Below are 16,170 nucleotides of genomic sequence, written 5' to 3'. Positions count from 1 at the left end.
ATTTAAAGGATTACTAAATTTTCTTTAAAAAAAATCCAGATAATTTACTCACCACCATGTCATCCAAAATGTTGATGTTTATCTTTGTTCAGTCGAGATGTTTTCTGAGGAAAACATTCCAGGATATTTCTCATTTTAATGGACCCCAACACTTAACAGTTTCAATGCAGTTTAAAATTGCATTTTCATAGGACTCTAAACGATCCCAAACGAGGCATAAGGGTCTTATCTAGCGAAACGATTTTCATTTTTGACAAGAAAAATAAAAAATTTGCACTTTCAAACCACAACTTCTCGTCTTCCTCCGGCTGTGTGATGAGCCAGCGCGACCTCAGGTCACATCGAAAGGTCACGTGTTATATATATGAAACGCACATTTGCGGACCATTTAAACAATAAACTGACACAAAGACATTTATTAGTATCATTCCACATACAACAACGTCGTAACGGTCCTCTTTCTCAACACTTGTAAACACTGGGGCGTATTTTGCATACGTCATTCGTGACCACTTAACGTGATGACATATTACAGGACCGGAGGAAGATGAGAAGTTGTGGTTTAAAAGTGCATATTTTTATTTTTCTTGCCAAAAATGACAATCGTTTCGCTAGATAAGACCCTTATGCCTCGTTTGGGATCGTTTAACTGTTAAGTGTTGGGGTCCATTAAAGTCCATTAAAATGAGAAAAATCCTGGAATGTTTTCCTCAAAAAACATACTTTTTTTCTCGACTGAACAAAGAAAAACATCAACATATTAGATGACATGGTGGTGAGTAAATTATCTGGATTTTTTAAAGAAAATTGACTAATCCTTTAACTAAAGCCTTGTCCGGGGTTTAGCTAAGCCATGTCTGTGAAACAAGGCCATAGTGAATTTAAAAGGTATACATTTTATCAGCTCATGTGCTCATAGGATCAAACCCATAAACATTTGCGCTCCTAACACAATGCTTTACCACTGAGCTTCAGGCACACAAAGTGAAATGTAAAATTTAACTTTTTGTGTTTGATGGAAAAATTAACCATATGAATGTTTGAACAGCATTAGGCCAAGTAAACAATGACATTGTTTAGTTTTTTGGGTGAACTGCCCCTTTAAATCACATACTCTCTCTTATACACACACACATACCTTACTCCCTCCCCCCATAAAGAAGAAAATCTTATGGTCTGTGATTTCAGTAAGTAGCACAACAGTGAACACACAGCGATGCTACAGATAGTGAGAGACGGCGGAATCAGTCGCTGCTCAGAAGGAGAGAAAAATGGCAGACAACAAATAAAAGAGAGAAATCGAGGAGATGTATTATCAATATCCCGCCCTTCATGCAACCCACGCTAAAGCAGAGAATGAGGAAGCCAGAGAGAAGCAGTCAGCATTTAGAAAAGCCACTCGCCCCAGCGCCACACATGACAGTGCCCACCATAACGCCACAGTGCCCGCTCAATAGGGGTGTCAGTGCTGAACTTTGCCAATGCCACAAGTTAAAGAAATAAAACACAAAAAAAACACAAACAAATCAAAAGAAAGAAAAATTAAAGTGACGACACACACAAAGCTGTACGCCAGCAGGCATCCTGGCCAATCGAGAGGAGGAGAAATTGCGATGAGGAAGAGGTCAATTTTGGTTAGTGCAGCGTTTCGATCCCTTACTGAACTGCGAAGAACGCGTGACACATACTGACCTGGACTTGAGACAGCGCTACTTGTGGTGGGCTCAATAATTGCTACAGGAAAAAAGTGAAGAGGGAAAAGAAGACATTTATATATTATTAACATAATGAAGACCAAAATAAAAGGAAGAAAGATTAAAAACAGGCAAAAGCTAGAGAGGGTGGAGTGCAGATGCTTCTGTGGTCAGCAAACAATAAAAAGACCCTTTAAAAAACACAAAGTAAAACGAATCCCCGCTGAGATTTGATCGTCTTGATCAAAATGGAACATTCTGTCGGGTTTTGTTGGGTTTTTATGTTCAGAGGGGTTCAGTCGATTTCAAATCATATTATGATGGCTGATCTTTGATGCTCCAATTTAGAATCTTCTGAGCATCACTCAATTCAATGGTCCGGAATGAAGCTCGGCTCAATTAACACATGAAATTAAATTTGCACCTAGCAGACAGTCGTTTAATCATGACGATGTAACATCGTTTTCATTTTATTAATAGATATCATAGTCTCTCAATTGCCCTAGCTCCTTTTTGGGAAATGTTTAAAGGACCTTCATGTTAATTCGTTTTTTAATCTCATATAGGCTCGATATTTTCCACCGACTTACTTAACTGATGGTAATTAAAACTTAACTTGTGGGGATAACTTTAGATCTGGGTTAGATATACACTGACAAGTCTGTATTCACTTTTAAGTGTCTGCTGACATGGTCTTTAGGGTAAATGTAAATCAAAACAATACCTAAAAATATATAGATGTCATTGCATTAACTCTTTCCCTGCCAACATTTAAAAAAAGTTGCCAGCCAGCTCCAGCATTTTTTATGATCAAACAAATAAAACAAAACATTTCAACATTTCATTGTTCTCTTTATATTACCTCTCAAATATGTGTAGGTTTCTTCAAAAATACAAAATTTTGAGCAAAAAGCTGAGATAATTGCATTTTTGTGAAGGACTTGACAGAGATCAGATTCAGAGCGATGATCAAAACATACACGCAGTTCTTACTGTTTGCCCTAAGGGGTTGCTTCCCGGTTTTATAAGTTGGGTAAGAGCACCACCTGGTGGATAATAGCTGAAATACGGAATGATGGAAAACCTCGTCATTGGCAGGGAAGCGTTTTCTCTTAATTGACGAGATAAGTAGTCAATGGCGGGGAAAAAGTTAAAGGTGCATTGTGTAATTTTTAGAAAGACCTCTTGACATAAATGCAATATAATATACATAAATGCATATAATATGTCATGTTTCTACCTTACATAATGAACCATTTTATACCATTATTACCTTAGAATGAGCCGTTACATGGAAGTCGCCATTTCTCGCTGCCATGTTTCTACAATAGCCCTAAATGGACAAACTGCTCTACAGAGCAATTATCAAAACTTTTACTACGGGTCAGTTGAATGCTTGAATCTGATTGGCTGATGAACGTTCTGAGGTGTGCAATTATTTTCTGGGAAACGCACAGCGAACGTAGTTCCAGGCAGCTCTCTTGACCGCATTACAGTTCCATATCACTTCTCATAGTTAACTGTAATAACGGACTAACAAAAACAACATGACAGACGATTTTCCGAGGAAATAACAGCGCTGTTTAGTGACACACAGAGGTAGCCTCGTTCACACAATCTCTCTCACTCGCCCCCCCTCTCTCTCTGTCGCTCGCCCGCTCTCTCTCGCTCGCCCTCTATTTGTCGCTTGCTCGCTATTTTTTTCTTTCTCTCTCCATGTCTCTGTTCGCGTCGTGGCTGCATCACCACCTCGAGTGTGCATTATTTTTGTAATAATTTAACGGCACGTCATCAATTATTCCTCACATACACGGAGTTTAAAATGAATTACATTTGTTTTTGCTTCAGTTTTTTTAGTAATTTTGTAAGACCGCCATCTAGTGAATTACAGATTACCGTACAAACTCGTCAGGAAAGCGTCATTGGCAGGGAAATGTTTTCTCTTAGTTGACAAGATAACTCATTAATGGCGGGGAAAGATTTAACTATGGACAAACCTATAGTAACAAACCTGCCCGAATTCCTCTTGTAAAATGTTTTCTTGACAGTATACTTTTGATTTAATATTTTTTTAAACAAAGTGACATCCATACTTCTCTAGACATATTTTGCGTTTTGACGTAACCTTACTACTGCTCAGCTTCTTAACAATCAATGTGCCTTTATCATTAAAATTATATAACAAATTAAACAATTATTATTAGCAAATTATTATTAAAGAATTCAAGCAGTTGTATAACAAGCGCTGGTCACTCATTGGAAAAGAAAGAGGCAAAAATGTCTACAATCTCCCATCTGGACATTTGTCAAAAGAATCATCCCACCATTGTCTCCCTTGCGACAGTGCAGCCAAAGCACACAAAGAAAATAAGCCAGGATGTGTGTTTTCTCTTTCATTGTTTAGATCAACATTACAGTGACTCAATACAGTAACTGAGGCTTTGTTATTAAGGGATGTAATGACCTCAACACAAGCTTCTCTCTGGAAAGCTAAATTGAGAGCCCTGGAGTTGAAATCACAGTGCCAAGAGACAGTTCACATCATTACTGTTGGTGGGTTTAGGATCAGGGTTGAGTGTGTGTGTAAGATATAACACAGGTAGTGTGTTAGGGCTTTGCGAACGCGATGTTAAGCCCATAGACATGCAACATAAAAGGATCATGACTAGAAACACTGCTTCATGGGGAATCAACTCAGATTCTTTAAATCAGAATTGACGAGAGAGGGTATAAAACAAGATAAAGAGGTAAAAGTTTTATCTGTGGGTTATGATCAAACATGGTTTTGTAGATTTGTTGAAGATTTAGCACAACCGTTCTTATATCATTTCATGAAAATTAACATACTGTAGATACATTTTTGTTTTATATTTCTGGTTGTTTCTAGACATGTAGGTTCTGTAAAACTACTTTGTCTACTAGTTACAGTATCTAAAACTTTTAATGTACTTAACGTGAAACTTTCTCTTTTTAACCACATATCCAATCTCTATTGGAAATTTACCAGATGGAAATATTTTAAATCCATGCTATTAGGGGCAAAATTCTTGGTCATGGAAATTGTGTATGCATGTTCCTTTGATGTGTTTGGAGTATAAACTAAAGCACAGATTTCAGACTTGGCAAAAAAAAATACACAACACATGGGCAAAGTTAATAAAGACATAGACAATGACTACAAAATATTACTACAAATAGGATCAACAAATATAAATAACATGCATGCTTTATTACCTGTGAGCTTTATGTTTTTCCATGCATTTTTTGTATGATTTGGATTCCCTAATACGCTGTGGTTTGCCTTTTTGCCGAATTATTTTGTACAATACACCATACTTAGATGGTTTCATCTGACCTGAGGGAGCATTAAAAGCAAATACTGTATAAATCTTTTTGCTTTTAGTCACCACTGTACAAACCGCATATAAAATCATATAAATAATCTTATACAACAAATAGAAACGATTGTCTTTTTTGACAAGAAAAATAAAAAATATGCACTTTTAAACCACAACTTTAAACCACAAGGTCGCCAGCGCGACCTCACGTTATTGCGTAATGCCATGGAAAAGTCATGTTACATATATGAAACGCACATTTGCAGACCATTTTAAACAATAAACTGACACAAAGACATTAATTATTATATAATTATTAGTATCATTCCACATACAACAATGTCGGAACGGTCCTCTTTCTCCACAATTGTAAACACTAGGGATGCACCGAAATGAAAATTCTTGGCCGAAAACGAGGAAACCAAGGCCGAAAAACCGAAACCGAAACACCGAAATAAATTATTATGCCAATTATTAGTAAATTCATTTATGGCTATCACTGTGTACTAACTTTACTAGGGGTGTGTGACAGATCACAAAACTCACGGTTTAGATCACATTACATTTTTTGAGGCACGGATCGGATTATTTTTCAGATCAGCAAAAAGGGGGTGGGGAAAATCTAATAACAAATAAAGAAATTACAAACATTTATAAAAAAGAACAAAGCTGCACATTAATAAGGGCTAACATTAGCATTAGGTACAGAAATCGAATTAAATGAGTCATAACACTGTCTTTATTGTATAAATTAAATATAACTATTTTTAGAGCTATTTGTCTCTTTGTTAGACTTAAGTAGGTTAATTGAGGTTACTGTCTCTTTAAATAAGCAGAGACTGGTTTCTGACTGTAATCTATACGTACACTTAAGACATAAACAAATGTTTTTATTAGAAAAAGAATACTTTGGAGATAATTTTGTTTATATGTGCCCTGTCAATAACAGAAAGATTTTACGTTCGCTTGTTTGCGTCTCACTCGTGTGTGCACTATTGAGGGCACTTAAACGTGCGCGCACACAGAGAACGAAGGCGAATCCCAAACAGCGCAACATAAAAACGTTATGTTGTTTTTCATTGCTTTATTCGGCACATGTATGTTAATGGACTATACAGTATGAGACACATTTGCGCGACTCTCTCTAAAGTTTACACATCAAGAGTTCGGATCTTAGAAGGGCGAACTCACTGTGATGATCACGTCTGGACCGGACACAACCGCAGGTGCCTCTGTGCGTACTTTAGCGCCTTTTTGCGGTTAAATACATCCATGCCGCATACATGTTGCTTCAGACAAGCACGTGCAGGTCGCGGTTTCTGTTTGCGTCATCACAACATTTCGGCCGTATTGTTTCGGTGATAAAAGTCTTTCGGTCGAAAGCCATTTTTTGCCGAAAATTTTCGGTGGCCGAATATTCGGTGCATCCCTAGTAAACACTGGGGTGAAGTTTCGCATTTGTCATCCGTGACCTCTTGACGTGATGACTTATTGCGTGAGGTCGTGCTGGTGCATCACAGAACTGGAGATAGACGAGAAGTTGTTGTTTAAAAGTGCATATTTTTATATTTTTCTCTGCAAAAATGACAATCGTTTCGCTAGATAAGACCCTTATGCCTCGTTTGAGATCGTTTAGAGTCCTTTGAAACTGCAATTTTAAACTGCATTAAAACTGTTACGTGTTGGGGTCCATTAAAGTCCATTAAAATGAGAAAAATCCTGGAATGTTTTCCTCAAAAAACATAATTTCTTCTTGACTGAACAAAGAAAGACATCAACATTTTGGATGACATGGTGGTGAGTAAATTATCCAGATTTCTTTTAAGAAAATGAACTAATCTTTTAAAGAAACGCCCATCCAAAGTTTCTCTATAAATGCGTTTCTCATTCAAGGCAAATTACAATTCCAGTCTTTTGAGAAATCTAATAAGGTACTTGTAAAACAACTGTCTGTCTGGATCAAGATAATGTTACACATTATAGTCTTACATACTGTATTGATAATCCTCACGCAGACATGAAAAGATTTTCACTCCCTCTGGTTAATATCTGATTGTCATTGGAAAGCAATTTGTATTTTACAAACCACACTACATTGACATTGTTCTCTCACTCAATGCATTATCTCTTCTTTACACTACTGCATGTCAAGTGATCTTTAGCTATCGAGCAAAAGAGTACCCAACACTAAATCCACACAAAATACACTAGACGACCTCTGTTCTCACTTGCAGGAAAAAAACATCATCGTGGTGGGAGGAATAGCATTTCATTCTATAATAATATATTTCTTTTCCTTTGCAAGGCACAATCGGAGAAGCTCACAGCTTCTATATAATTCACTGAAACATAAATTGCAACGATTTGAGAGATCTGCTGTGCATTGATCACTTATGTCCTTAAGAATGAGACAACTAGCTGCGCATGGATTCGTTCGCTTTACTTCGGCCTCTTAAAGATGGATTCTAAAACTTGAAGGTCAAAATGAATTATTAAAAGGGTCTAATTTTCTTTAATCTTCACACAGGCATAATGCAGAAGAAAAAAGCCTTGAATGGCTGCACCTTCTATCTTTCATGCATGGACAGACTCATTGCACGGATTGCATATTTCTCTAACCGTCGCCTTCGTTAACGATTGGACAGGAGGTGTTTTATAGCCAAAACAGAGTCGGTGCACCACGAACAGCTTATTTTTCAAGAGCCAGCATGCTCCGCGTTCATACGGTGTAAAAACAGCGAGGCAGCATCCTTTAAGACCGCGCCGTGCCAAAATGATGACTGTTGTAATACAAGATAAAAGTCAATGAGAACGATAAATGTCAGTCCATCTGTTCGCCTGTCCTTTTCGGTGCTGAACTAAATTTGATTAGGGTTTCAAAACCACTGCACATGAGGACAACAAATGCAATTTGAATAACTATAGAAATGTCAAATATCATTTTGTTATCTGTATACCAAGTATCTGTGTACATGTAAAAGATGCACCTAATAACACTGTCAATATCATAATAAGATAATTTTTGTAGCCATACCAAGCGTGTCGCACAAGCCCTGAAAAGTGAAGCCAAAACGTCTCCAGTGACTGGTCCTAGTATAGGTCATAAACCCCGCCTCCCTATGTTATTCAATAGGACTTGAGACTGAATAAACAATTTTGTTTACTGTAGTTTTTATCACACTGATGTAAATTCAAGTGTTTGTTTTTAAAATACGTTTGTTTACTTCGTTATTTAATGCTATAAAAACGGTGGGGTGACGTCATGATTGACAGCTGCGATATGCAGATTCTGCAAGAGCGAGGTCGGGGCCTTGATTCCGCGCCTTTACTTCCTGTTCACTACTGCGCAGGACTGGTCCCAAAATCGCTACTGGGCAGACTCAAGACCCAAGATGTCAGCTCCATATAAGGAGGCTGGCGGCTTCACTTTTCACCAATGGAAGAGAGCGAACGGGCGTCGTCCATCTTTTTTGACAGTCTATGAGCCATACCCTAAGATTACAGTCTGTTTCATATTACACAAACCTGGAAAGCACTTACTCAGTCTAGCAAGCTGTAATCTGATTGGCCGGCTTTACACGGTTAGCAAAAACACTCTGCACACCTCATCGTTACAAGATATCAGACACTTCAAATTAACTATCCAAAAGCACAACCTATAGGCACGAGCAGGACGAGCAGAAATTCGGATTGCATATCCTGCATGTATTTTCTAATGTGTTACTGTCTAAGTAGGTGGTTATTGGCCAGAACACGCTACAGTGTGAACCAGACCTTATGCCGAAGTCAAAGGTCTGGCTACAGTATATCTGCAAGTGCCAGTTTGACAGAGCCGGTACATTATGATGCATATACTGGCAAATTAGTTTCCTAATCCGTCTGCACTTAACACAGCACTTAAATGTTTCAGCATAAATTGTGCACAGTCTGTATTTGGCAGTTCTTTACAGTGCATGCAGAAGTGCTCGCCGGGGAAAGCAACCTGATATATGATTGATGGAGGAATAAGATCAGGATCAGAAGGGTTGGCTGAACGGCAAGATGAATGTGCGCGTTTCCCGGCCTGGAGAAAAACAATATTCATGAGAATAAATTGACATCATATCTTCTGTTCTACTTCACCTTCTATTTCATACAATCTTTTATGTCCCCACCCCGTGACTCAGACGAGGTCGCAGTATGGTAACCACGACAACAATATTCACCACAACTTAAGTAAGTGGATGGAAACCAGGACAACAAGATATATAAGAAGATGATAATGGGTTTGTGGTTGATAAGCATGGCAAATGAAGAAGGCTTCCATTAGCCGGTGCCGGCCAAAGATGTGAAGGTTTTATCAAGGAGTTTCTGCGGCGCTATAAGTGCAGTAAAATGTAAGCGGAGATTATTCAGCAAAATCTACACGGTGCTATAGGCGAAATATGCCAATGAAAAACAGCAAATTCTTTGTTTCTTAAAAGCTATGCCTCATATCTCCAACAACAAACATTGTAGAGACGTTTAAAGGGACATTCCACTTTTTTGAAAATATGCTCATTTTCCAGCTCCCCTAGAGTTAAATAAGTGATATTACGCACCGGCTGAAAATAGTCCCCTGCCATTAAAAGTAACCAAGGGGACTATTTTCAGGCAGTGCGTTCTTTCACTACGCCTGCTGCAGCCATGTCACAGCGGCAAAGTCCTTGATTATTACGCCAGAATGAGAGTATAGTTCCTAACCATATCTGTCTAGAAAAATCACAACTTTTAATTTTCCGGCTGTCTTAGTACACGATGTAACTACAAATGAGTCAAGTTTTGAATAGGAAAAATATTGAAACTCTTTGGTATTTTTTTAGCACGATGCTAATGGTCTAATCAGATTCAATGGATTATGCTAAGCTATGCTAAAAGTGCTAGCGCCAGACCTGGAGATCAGCTGAATGGATTTCAAAACGATAAGAATGAAATGTTTAACACTAGGGGAGCTGGACAATGAGCATATTTTCAAAAATGTGGAATGTCCCTTTAAGGGGAGGGGGGTTTCAATGCTATTTCATGCATTCTGACTTATTTACATTGTTTAAGAGTTGAATTCCTCATGCTAAACATAGGCAAAGTGTTAAAAAAGCAGTTGAACTAATTTCTGTGCTGAATGCACTTCGCCAGGGTTCATACTCATAATTCAAAACTTTTTTAGGAACAAGAGAGATTCTTAAGTAACAATCTTGCTTTATTTCTTTTGTGGGCAATTTCAGTGCAGAAAGTACAGTGGAAGTCCTTATATGGGCACTTTAACCAGAATAGCGCAAGCACAAACCAACCAAGAGCTGACACGAAATCAACATCACCAGAGAAGTGTGTTGTTGTTTGTGTTGCTTTTTTAGCTTTTCAAAGAACTCATTATGGAAACAATAGATATAGTTTGTTTATCCGGGGAAGCAGCAGAGTTGTGTGTGTGCGTGTTTGTTAAACGCTGGATTTTGTTGAAATGGGGCGGTCCCAATCAGGTCAAGAGTCGCAGGCGGTTCGTAAAATTGCATCATTTTGTTGCCAATCGGCATGTAAGTGCATATAATGTAAACGATACAAACATAGTGAATCATAAGTTATCCAGAGATAGTGGGATAATGTTTTGTGTGTATTGCTGTACACCTTCAGGAGGCTTATTCGAAAAGAATCGCTACAGCTGATCTGTCTTTTATAAATCTGAGAAAACGACTCTTTGGATATATGAATGATGTAATACTACTCTATATGTACTCAAGATTAACACAAAATACGCAGAAACATCGTGTGTTATGGGAGCTTTAAAGTTCCAGTAAAGCTCAGAAATAGGACAACACATCAATCACATGAAACCGAAATGTGTGAGATTCACATTTACCTTGTGAGCCCAAAACAGTAAGACCTAACAACAGAAAGCCAGGCTGGGTGTTAACATATTCATGCTGTTATTGCCATCAGAAATACAGATTAGATTAAACTGTTTTGTCGCATATATTTATATCAATTATGAAAAAATAAGTATTGCATGCTTGTTATCTACACAAACAGATTCAAAATGCAAATTCAAAGAAAGTTAGTTCTCCACCTACATTAAACAAAAATGATGCAAACCTCATAGATCTACAGTGAAGTCCAATCAAATGTGCTGACAGTGAATAATAAGGAGATATTAATGTAAATGTCAAGTCTATGAGCATGCATCACCCATTTTTATTTTACTGTACAGCAATGGTTATGTTAAATTCATCACCTTTAACCACTGTCAGCACATTTTGTCTTCCAAAGGAACATTACATGTTCACTGAACTGATGTTCGCAGACATGAATGAAAAGTCTGTGCATTAATAAAGATTTTTCAAATTAAAAAAACCCAAGCTCATTTCTTATAGACTAATGAATTATCATGGAAAGCTTTGTGCCTGATCAAACAAAGACTGAATGTGTGTATTGTTTTGACATGCATTCTTTACGTTTAAGGAGAGGAAAGTGTCTGACAATTGGAGCAAAAGCTATTAGGCAAATGGGAAAGCTTAAATAATGCAGTTTCAAACATGTGGTTTAATCTATAAGCATATCTGACTAGCGCTATTAGAGTGATTTTTTTCTTAATGAAAATGTAATTTCTTAAGCATCATATAAGTTAACATATTAAATCTCAAAAATCACATTCAAACAAGCACTTACGTGATGCCAAAAAATAATGAGGGGTGAAATGTACAGGCCAGTGAGGACCTAATGGAGTACTGTAGGTATACCTGCTCCGCCAGTCATACAAAATCAATTCCCGCTTCAGTCCATGAACGTTACAAATTCCACCTAAACGTCCCGATAATATGGAATAAAGACCTTTCACCCCCCTTACTTCCTCTCGGTCATGGAAGACCTTTAAAAGCAGCACACCATAATATCAGCTTTTCGCTATGTTAAATATCCTTTGCGCATGCCGTAAGCTCTCAATCACATCGATCCTGGCACACATAAACCACACAGGAAGCTCTATAAAGGTAAGCAGTCAATTCCGTGGCATGCAAAGAGGAATCCGTTGGATTAATCTAGACGGCACCACCGCAAAAACTTTCAATCAATATGCAGTGTACAATAAGAGGCAAGAAATCATACACTGGGCTAAAAATAGGGCCATGTGATAGGTTTCTTCAAGCTGAGGAGAAAATCAAACACCACACTTTGATTAGTATGCCACACCTTGTCTCCAAGGTAGAGGTCCTCCATTAAATATTAATGCGTCCCTGAATCCACCTTTGCTTCATCAATACTTATTGACCGATATTATAACATTAATTTAGTCACTGGCAACGAAGTCTCACATTTGCAATCCGCACAGATGTGCAGGGGCCCGGCATGCAGGAATTGCTTGCCATTTCTCATTAGGAGGACAGTAGGTTAGGTTTCCTTTTTTTGTTAGAGATGGAGAAAATAAGAAAAGCTCTGGTGGGAGCAGCAGATGTCGGTTTCTAGTCTATTGATGGTTTCCTTGCATCACAGACCGCTGGTTTTCACTAGAATGTGAAAGAGACTGGAAATTTCGATCTCAGCTGGGCCTTTGATGCTTCATTTAAAAGTGGGAGACTTAACTTTTCCATCTGGCACTTTTTTATCTCTTTTTTATTTTTCCGTTTGTTTATCTTGTTAGCCCACTCACTCTTTAATATTGACTGCGGGACCTCGAAATGAAATAAAAAGCTCAAGCATTTCAAACAGACTGCTTAAAGAAATTGCATCTCGTGTTAAGTGCGGCATTTCTTTGAAAAAGCTTCGTCGAAAACTTTACACTTTAAAAACAATGGCCTATTTGAGTAGCATCTTCTCGGTTTTCCTCCGCATCCCATGCATTAAAAATGGGTAAAGGCGCTGTGTTTTTTTCCTCACTGGAAGCTTGGCTCAAACTCTAACAGCATGTAAGAAAAAACAACTCTCAACACAACACGATTTAGTCTGTGGAGAATAATGCTTGTTACTTACGATTTAGAGGCACACTGGCGTTAGCTGTTCCCAACCTGTTGACAGCCACACAGGTGTAGTTGCCATAGCGATCCTGTGTCATATTTTTCAATGTGAGAATTGATCTGGAGCTGAGGTTCTTGATGTCAATACCTTGGCCCATGTTAATCCTGCCAACAAAAAAATTACTTCATTAAAAACTGAAATAGGACTTTTAAATATATCATTTTTAGACCACAGGTAAAATCTGATTACAATGTTGGTCAATTTTTCCTTTAGTGATTACAATGTGGAGCATTTTTCCTTTAGTGAAAACAACAATAGAAACATTTAATTCTTCATCTCCTACCACATTTTGTACTTGAAAACAGCAATATAATATTGTAATCTAAGCGTTTTAAAGATTATAACAGAGCCGTTTGAATGTGTATGTGGTTTGTAATATAAAATATTTAAATTCACCCTATTTGCTAAGTGTAAATACAGCAGTGGGACTTAACATCCATATTTCATAAGATTCTGAAATCTACATATAAGCACAACAGGGGAGACTGTTGCAATTGAAACACACACAATGTGTTGTGATGTCCAATATTTATTTTGTTGTCAAATAAAAGTTTCAGATGCCTTTCGCTTCAACTTACGGTAATACATCTTAGGCTGTTTATTTAAAGGGGACATATCATAAAAATCTGACTTTTTTCATGATTAAGTGCTATAATTTAGTCCCCAGTGCTTCTATCAACGTAAAAAATGTGAATAGAACAACCCAGTAACTTAGTTTCTGTAAACCATTCTCTGCAAGCATGTGAAATAATAGATCTGAAATTTGGCTCCCCTTATAATGTCAGAAGGGGATAATACCGCCCCCTATTCTGTACTATCCAACCACGGCACTGCCATTTAGTGCAGAGATCAATTAATTTGCATTTAAAGGGACACTCCCAAAATGGCACATGCTCACACCAACAAAATGGCAATTTTACCATGTTATAATACATTATCTGTATCTGGAGACACCAAAGATTTCTTTGACATCTTAAAAAAGTCTTGTGAAATGTTCCCTTTAAAGTTAACATGAATAGTACATCTTCAAATTTTAGCTGGCAGCTATACTGCCAGAAAAAAATTGTCAAAAATGGTCCCTAGCTGTCACTGGGGCAGTACCCTTTCAAAAGTACCAGTATGCACTTCAAAGGTACATACTGGTACCAAATATATACATATCTGTACCTATAAGTAAATGGTACATATACAGTAAGGACCTTTAATTTTTTCTGACATTGTACAATAAAGATTTTTTATTTGCCTGCAAATGTAAAACTAGTTATAGGACAAATACTGTTTGAATGAGTCGAAAAATATATTATATAATAAACACATTTAATCAAAGTACCATAATAAGCACGGCTTTTGACACATTTATTTAGTAAAATATTATTTTAAAAATATGTATAATGTACTGCAGATCCCAAATGGACTTGGCTTTAGTAAACAATAACAATTTACTTTTAGGTATGCCTTAGAGTAAGTATGTCATAGATGTTTATTGTAAAGATTGAATGCTTTCTCATTTGTAAGTCGCTTTAGATAAAAGCATCTGCTATATGTATAAATGTAAATGTAATGTAAATGTATGCCCTTATGTGAGAAAAAGTACATTAATATAATTTATTTTTTATGTGTACAATCGCAAATGTGTAATATCTTTCGCACTGACTTGAATAAATTTGATATTATGATTTAGTGTCTTGATGGCACAGTAACTTTTGGCACATATAAATAGTTTTTATACCAAATGATGGCCATAAAATGTGTACTAGACTGTGAGCTCTGAATGCAAATGTGAAAAACATTATAATTGCCCCCTAGTCTTCTCAACTCAGAAGCAGGAAAACGTGCACATGGGTTGTAAGTTTGTCAAGGTCTAAGGTTCAGGTGCGGGAGCTCAGATGAGCACTGACTCTGGGTCATCCATGTTCCTCTCACAGGTAGATGCGCTGACCTTCGGCCCCCCAACTCTCTAAAAGGTTGTTTGCTCTCCAGCTGACACTTTCTTAAATATGAGCAAAAACTTTTTAAAAGAAAGAGCATTGCTACCGTTCTGTATCTCAGTGCCATTATACAGAGAAACCATTATAAACTCTATTCAGATCTATTGCCACGATAATACATCATTCTGTTCATTCTTTGCTATTAGATTCTGCAATTAGATAAATAGCACAGTGTTTTGGAGAGCTACGACTTCACTTGTGCACTCTATTACAAAGAATAAACCAATTTTGGGACCTTGCTACTAAGCTACCATTACTTTTCCACACGCACACACACGCACAAAAACGAAATCAGTATATCTCATAACAGAAACTCAACAAAAAAGATGATTATTATATTATTCATGATTATCTCATTAAAATCCAAAACATAAAATCTGTGTCATTCCTCTTGGTTACTCGGTTTATTGTATCGTTCTGGTTTTTCCTTTATTACTTGTTTCCTTGCACCTCCCTGTCATTAGTTCTGCACTGACATGGCAATTTTCACACAAATACAGTACAAACAGTTTATCAACAATGTTCAATGTAAAGCCAGATTAAACAGACTACAGACCCGATGCCAATAAGCCTCCTTTGCAATTTGAATAAATTGAGAGAAGCCTATAATTACAATTAGCGCAGTGTGAACTGCTGATTCAGATCGTACTCAGCAAGAGTGGCTAAATGATGGGTAATGGGGTAATTTGGTATTTAAATTCAAGAACCGCCACTTGAGTCAACACTGATTGGTGCAGAGACTTAGAATGCTCTTTACCGGTGATGGGGTTATACAAACATACAATTAAAATGCAGGGTTAAGATGGTATAATGGTTCTCCTTAACACTGGTCCATACCTATTTCTAATTTAAGTGACTGTATAAATATTGCATGTTCATATATAGACTTTTATTACCCGTGAAAGTCTAACTTTTATTCTTTTCATTGTTTAATTGTAATTTTCATTTATTTAGTTAATTTATTTTTAAACAAAGGGACCATAAACAATTCACAGTTTAATTAATATGTAATTTTATACAATATAACGTATAAGACAGCAATTGAATTGACATTCCTCAAGCTTTTATTTTATCTTCTGCTTGACATTTTTTAATTGACCCTTCACCGCCACAGGCCAATCGTGGTTTAGCAAC

General features: G+C 37.1%; 1 protein-coding gene across 4 annotated transcripts in view; it reads right to left on the bottom strand.

The window, feature by feature from the left end:
• negr1 (neuronal growth regulator 1) overlaps nucleotides 1–16,170 on the bottom strand; it is a 162,081-nt gene that overhangs the window by 42,725 nt on the left and 103,186 nt on the right. For 2 of the 4 annotated variants that reach the window (XM_065272597.2, XM_065272598.2), the window contains exons 6-7: nucleotides 13,004–13,152; nucleotides 1,693–1,734 (exon numbers count right to left, since the gene is read on the bottom strand). In XM_065272597.2, the coding sequence (XP_065128669.1) occupies nucleotides 1,693–1,734; nucleotides 13,004–13,152 (191 nt within the window). The remainder of the gene's footprint in view (nucleotides 1–1,692; nucleotides 1,735–13,003; nucleotides 13,153–16,170) is intronic. The other 2 variants (XM_065272600.2, XM_065272601.2) reach the window with 1 other exon arrangement.

This window comes from Paramisgurnus dabryanus, chromosome 7, assembly GCF_030506205.2.
Source record: "Paramisgurnus dabryanus chromosome 7, PD_genome_1.1, whole genome shotgun sequence".
Classification (NCBI taxonomy): domain Eukaryota; kingdom Metazoa; phylum Chordata; class Actinopteri; order Cypriniformes; family Cobitidae; genus Paramisgurnus; species Paramisgurnus dabryanus.
Note: the sequence above shows the minus strand (reverse complement) of the source record. Positions and strands in the feature narration are given on the sequence as shown.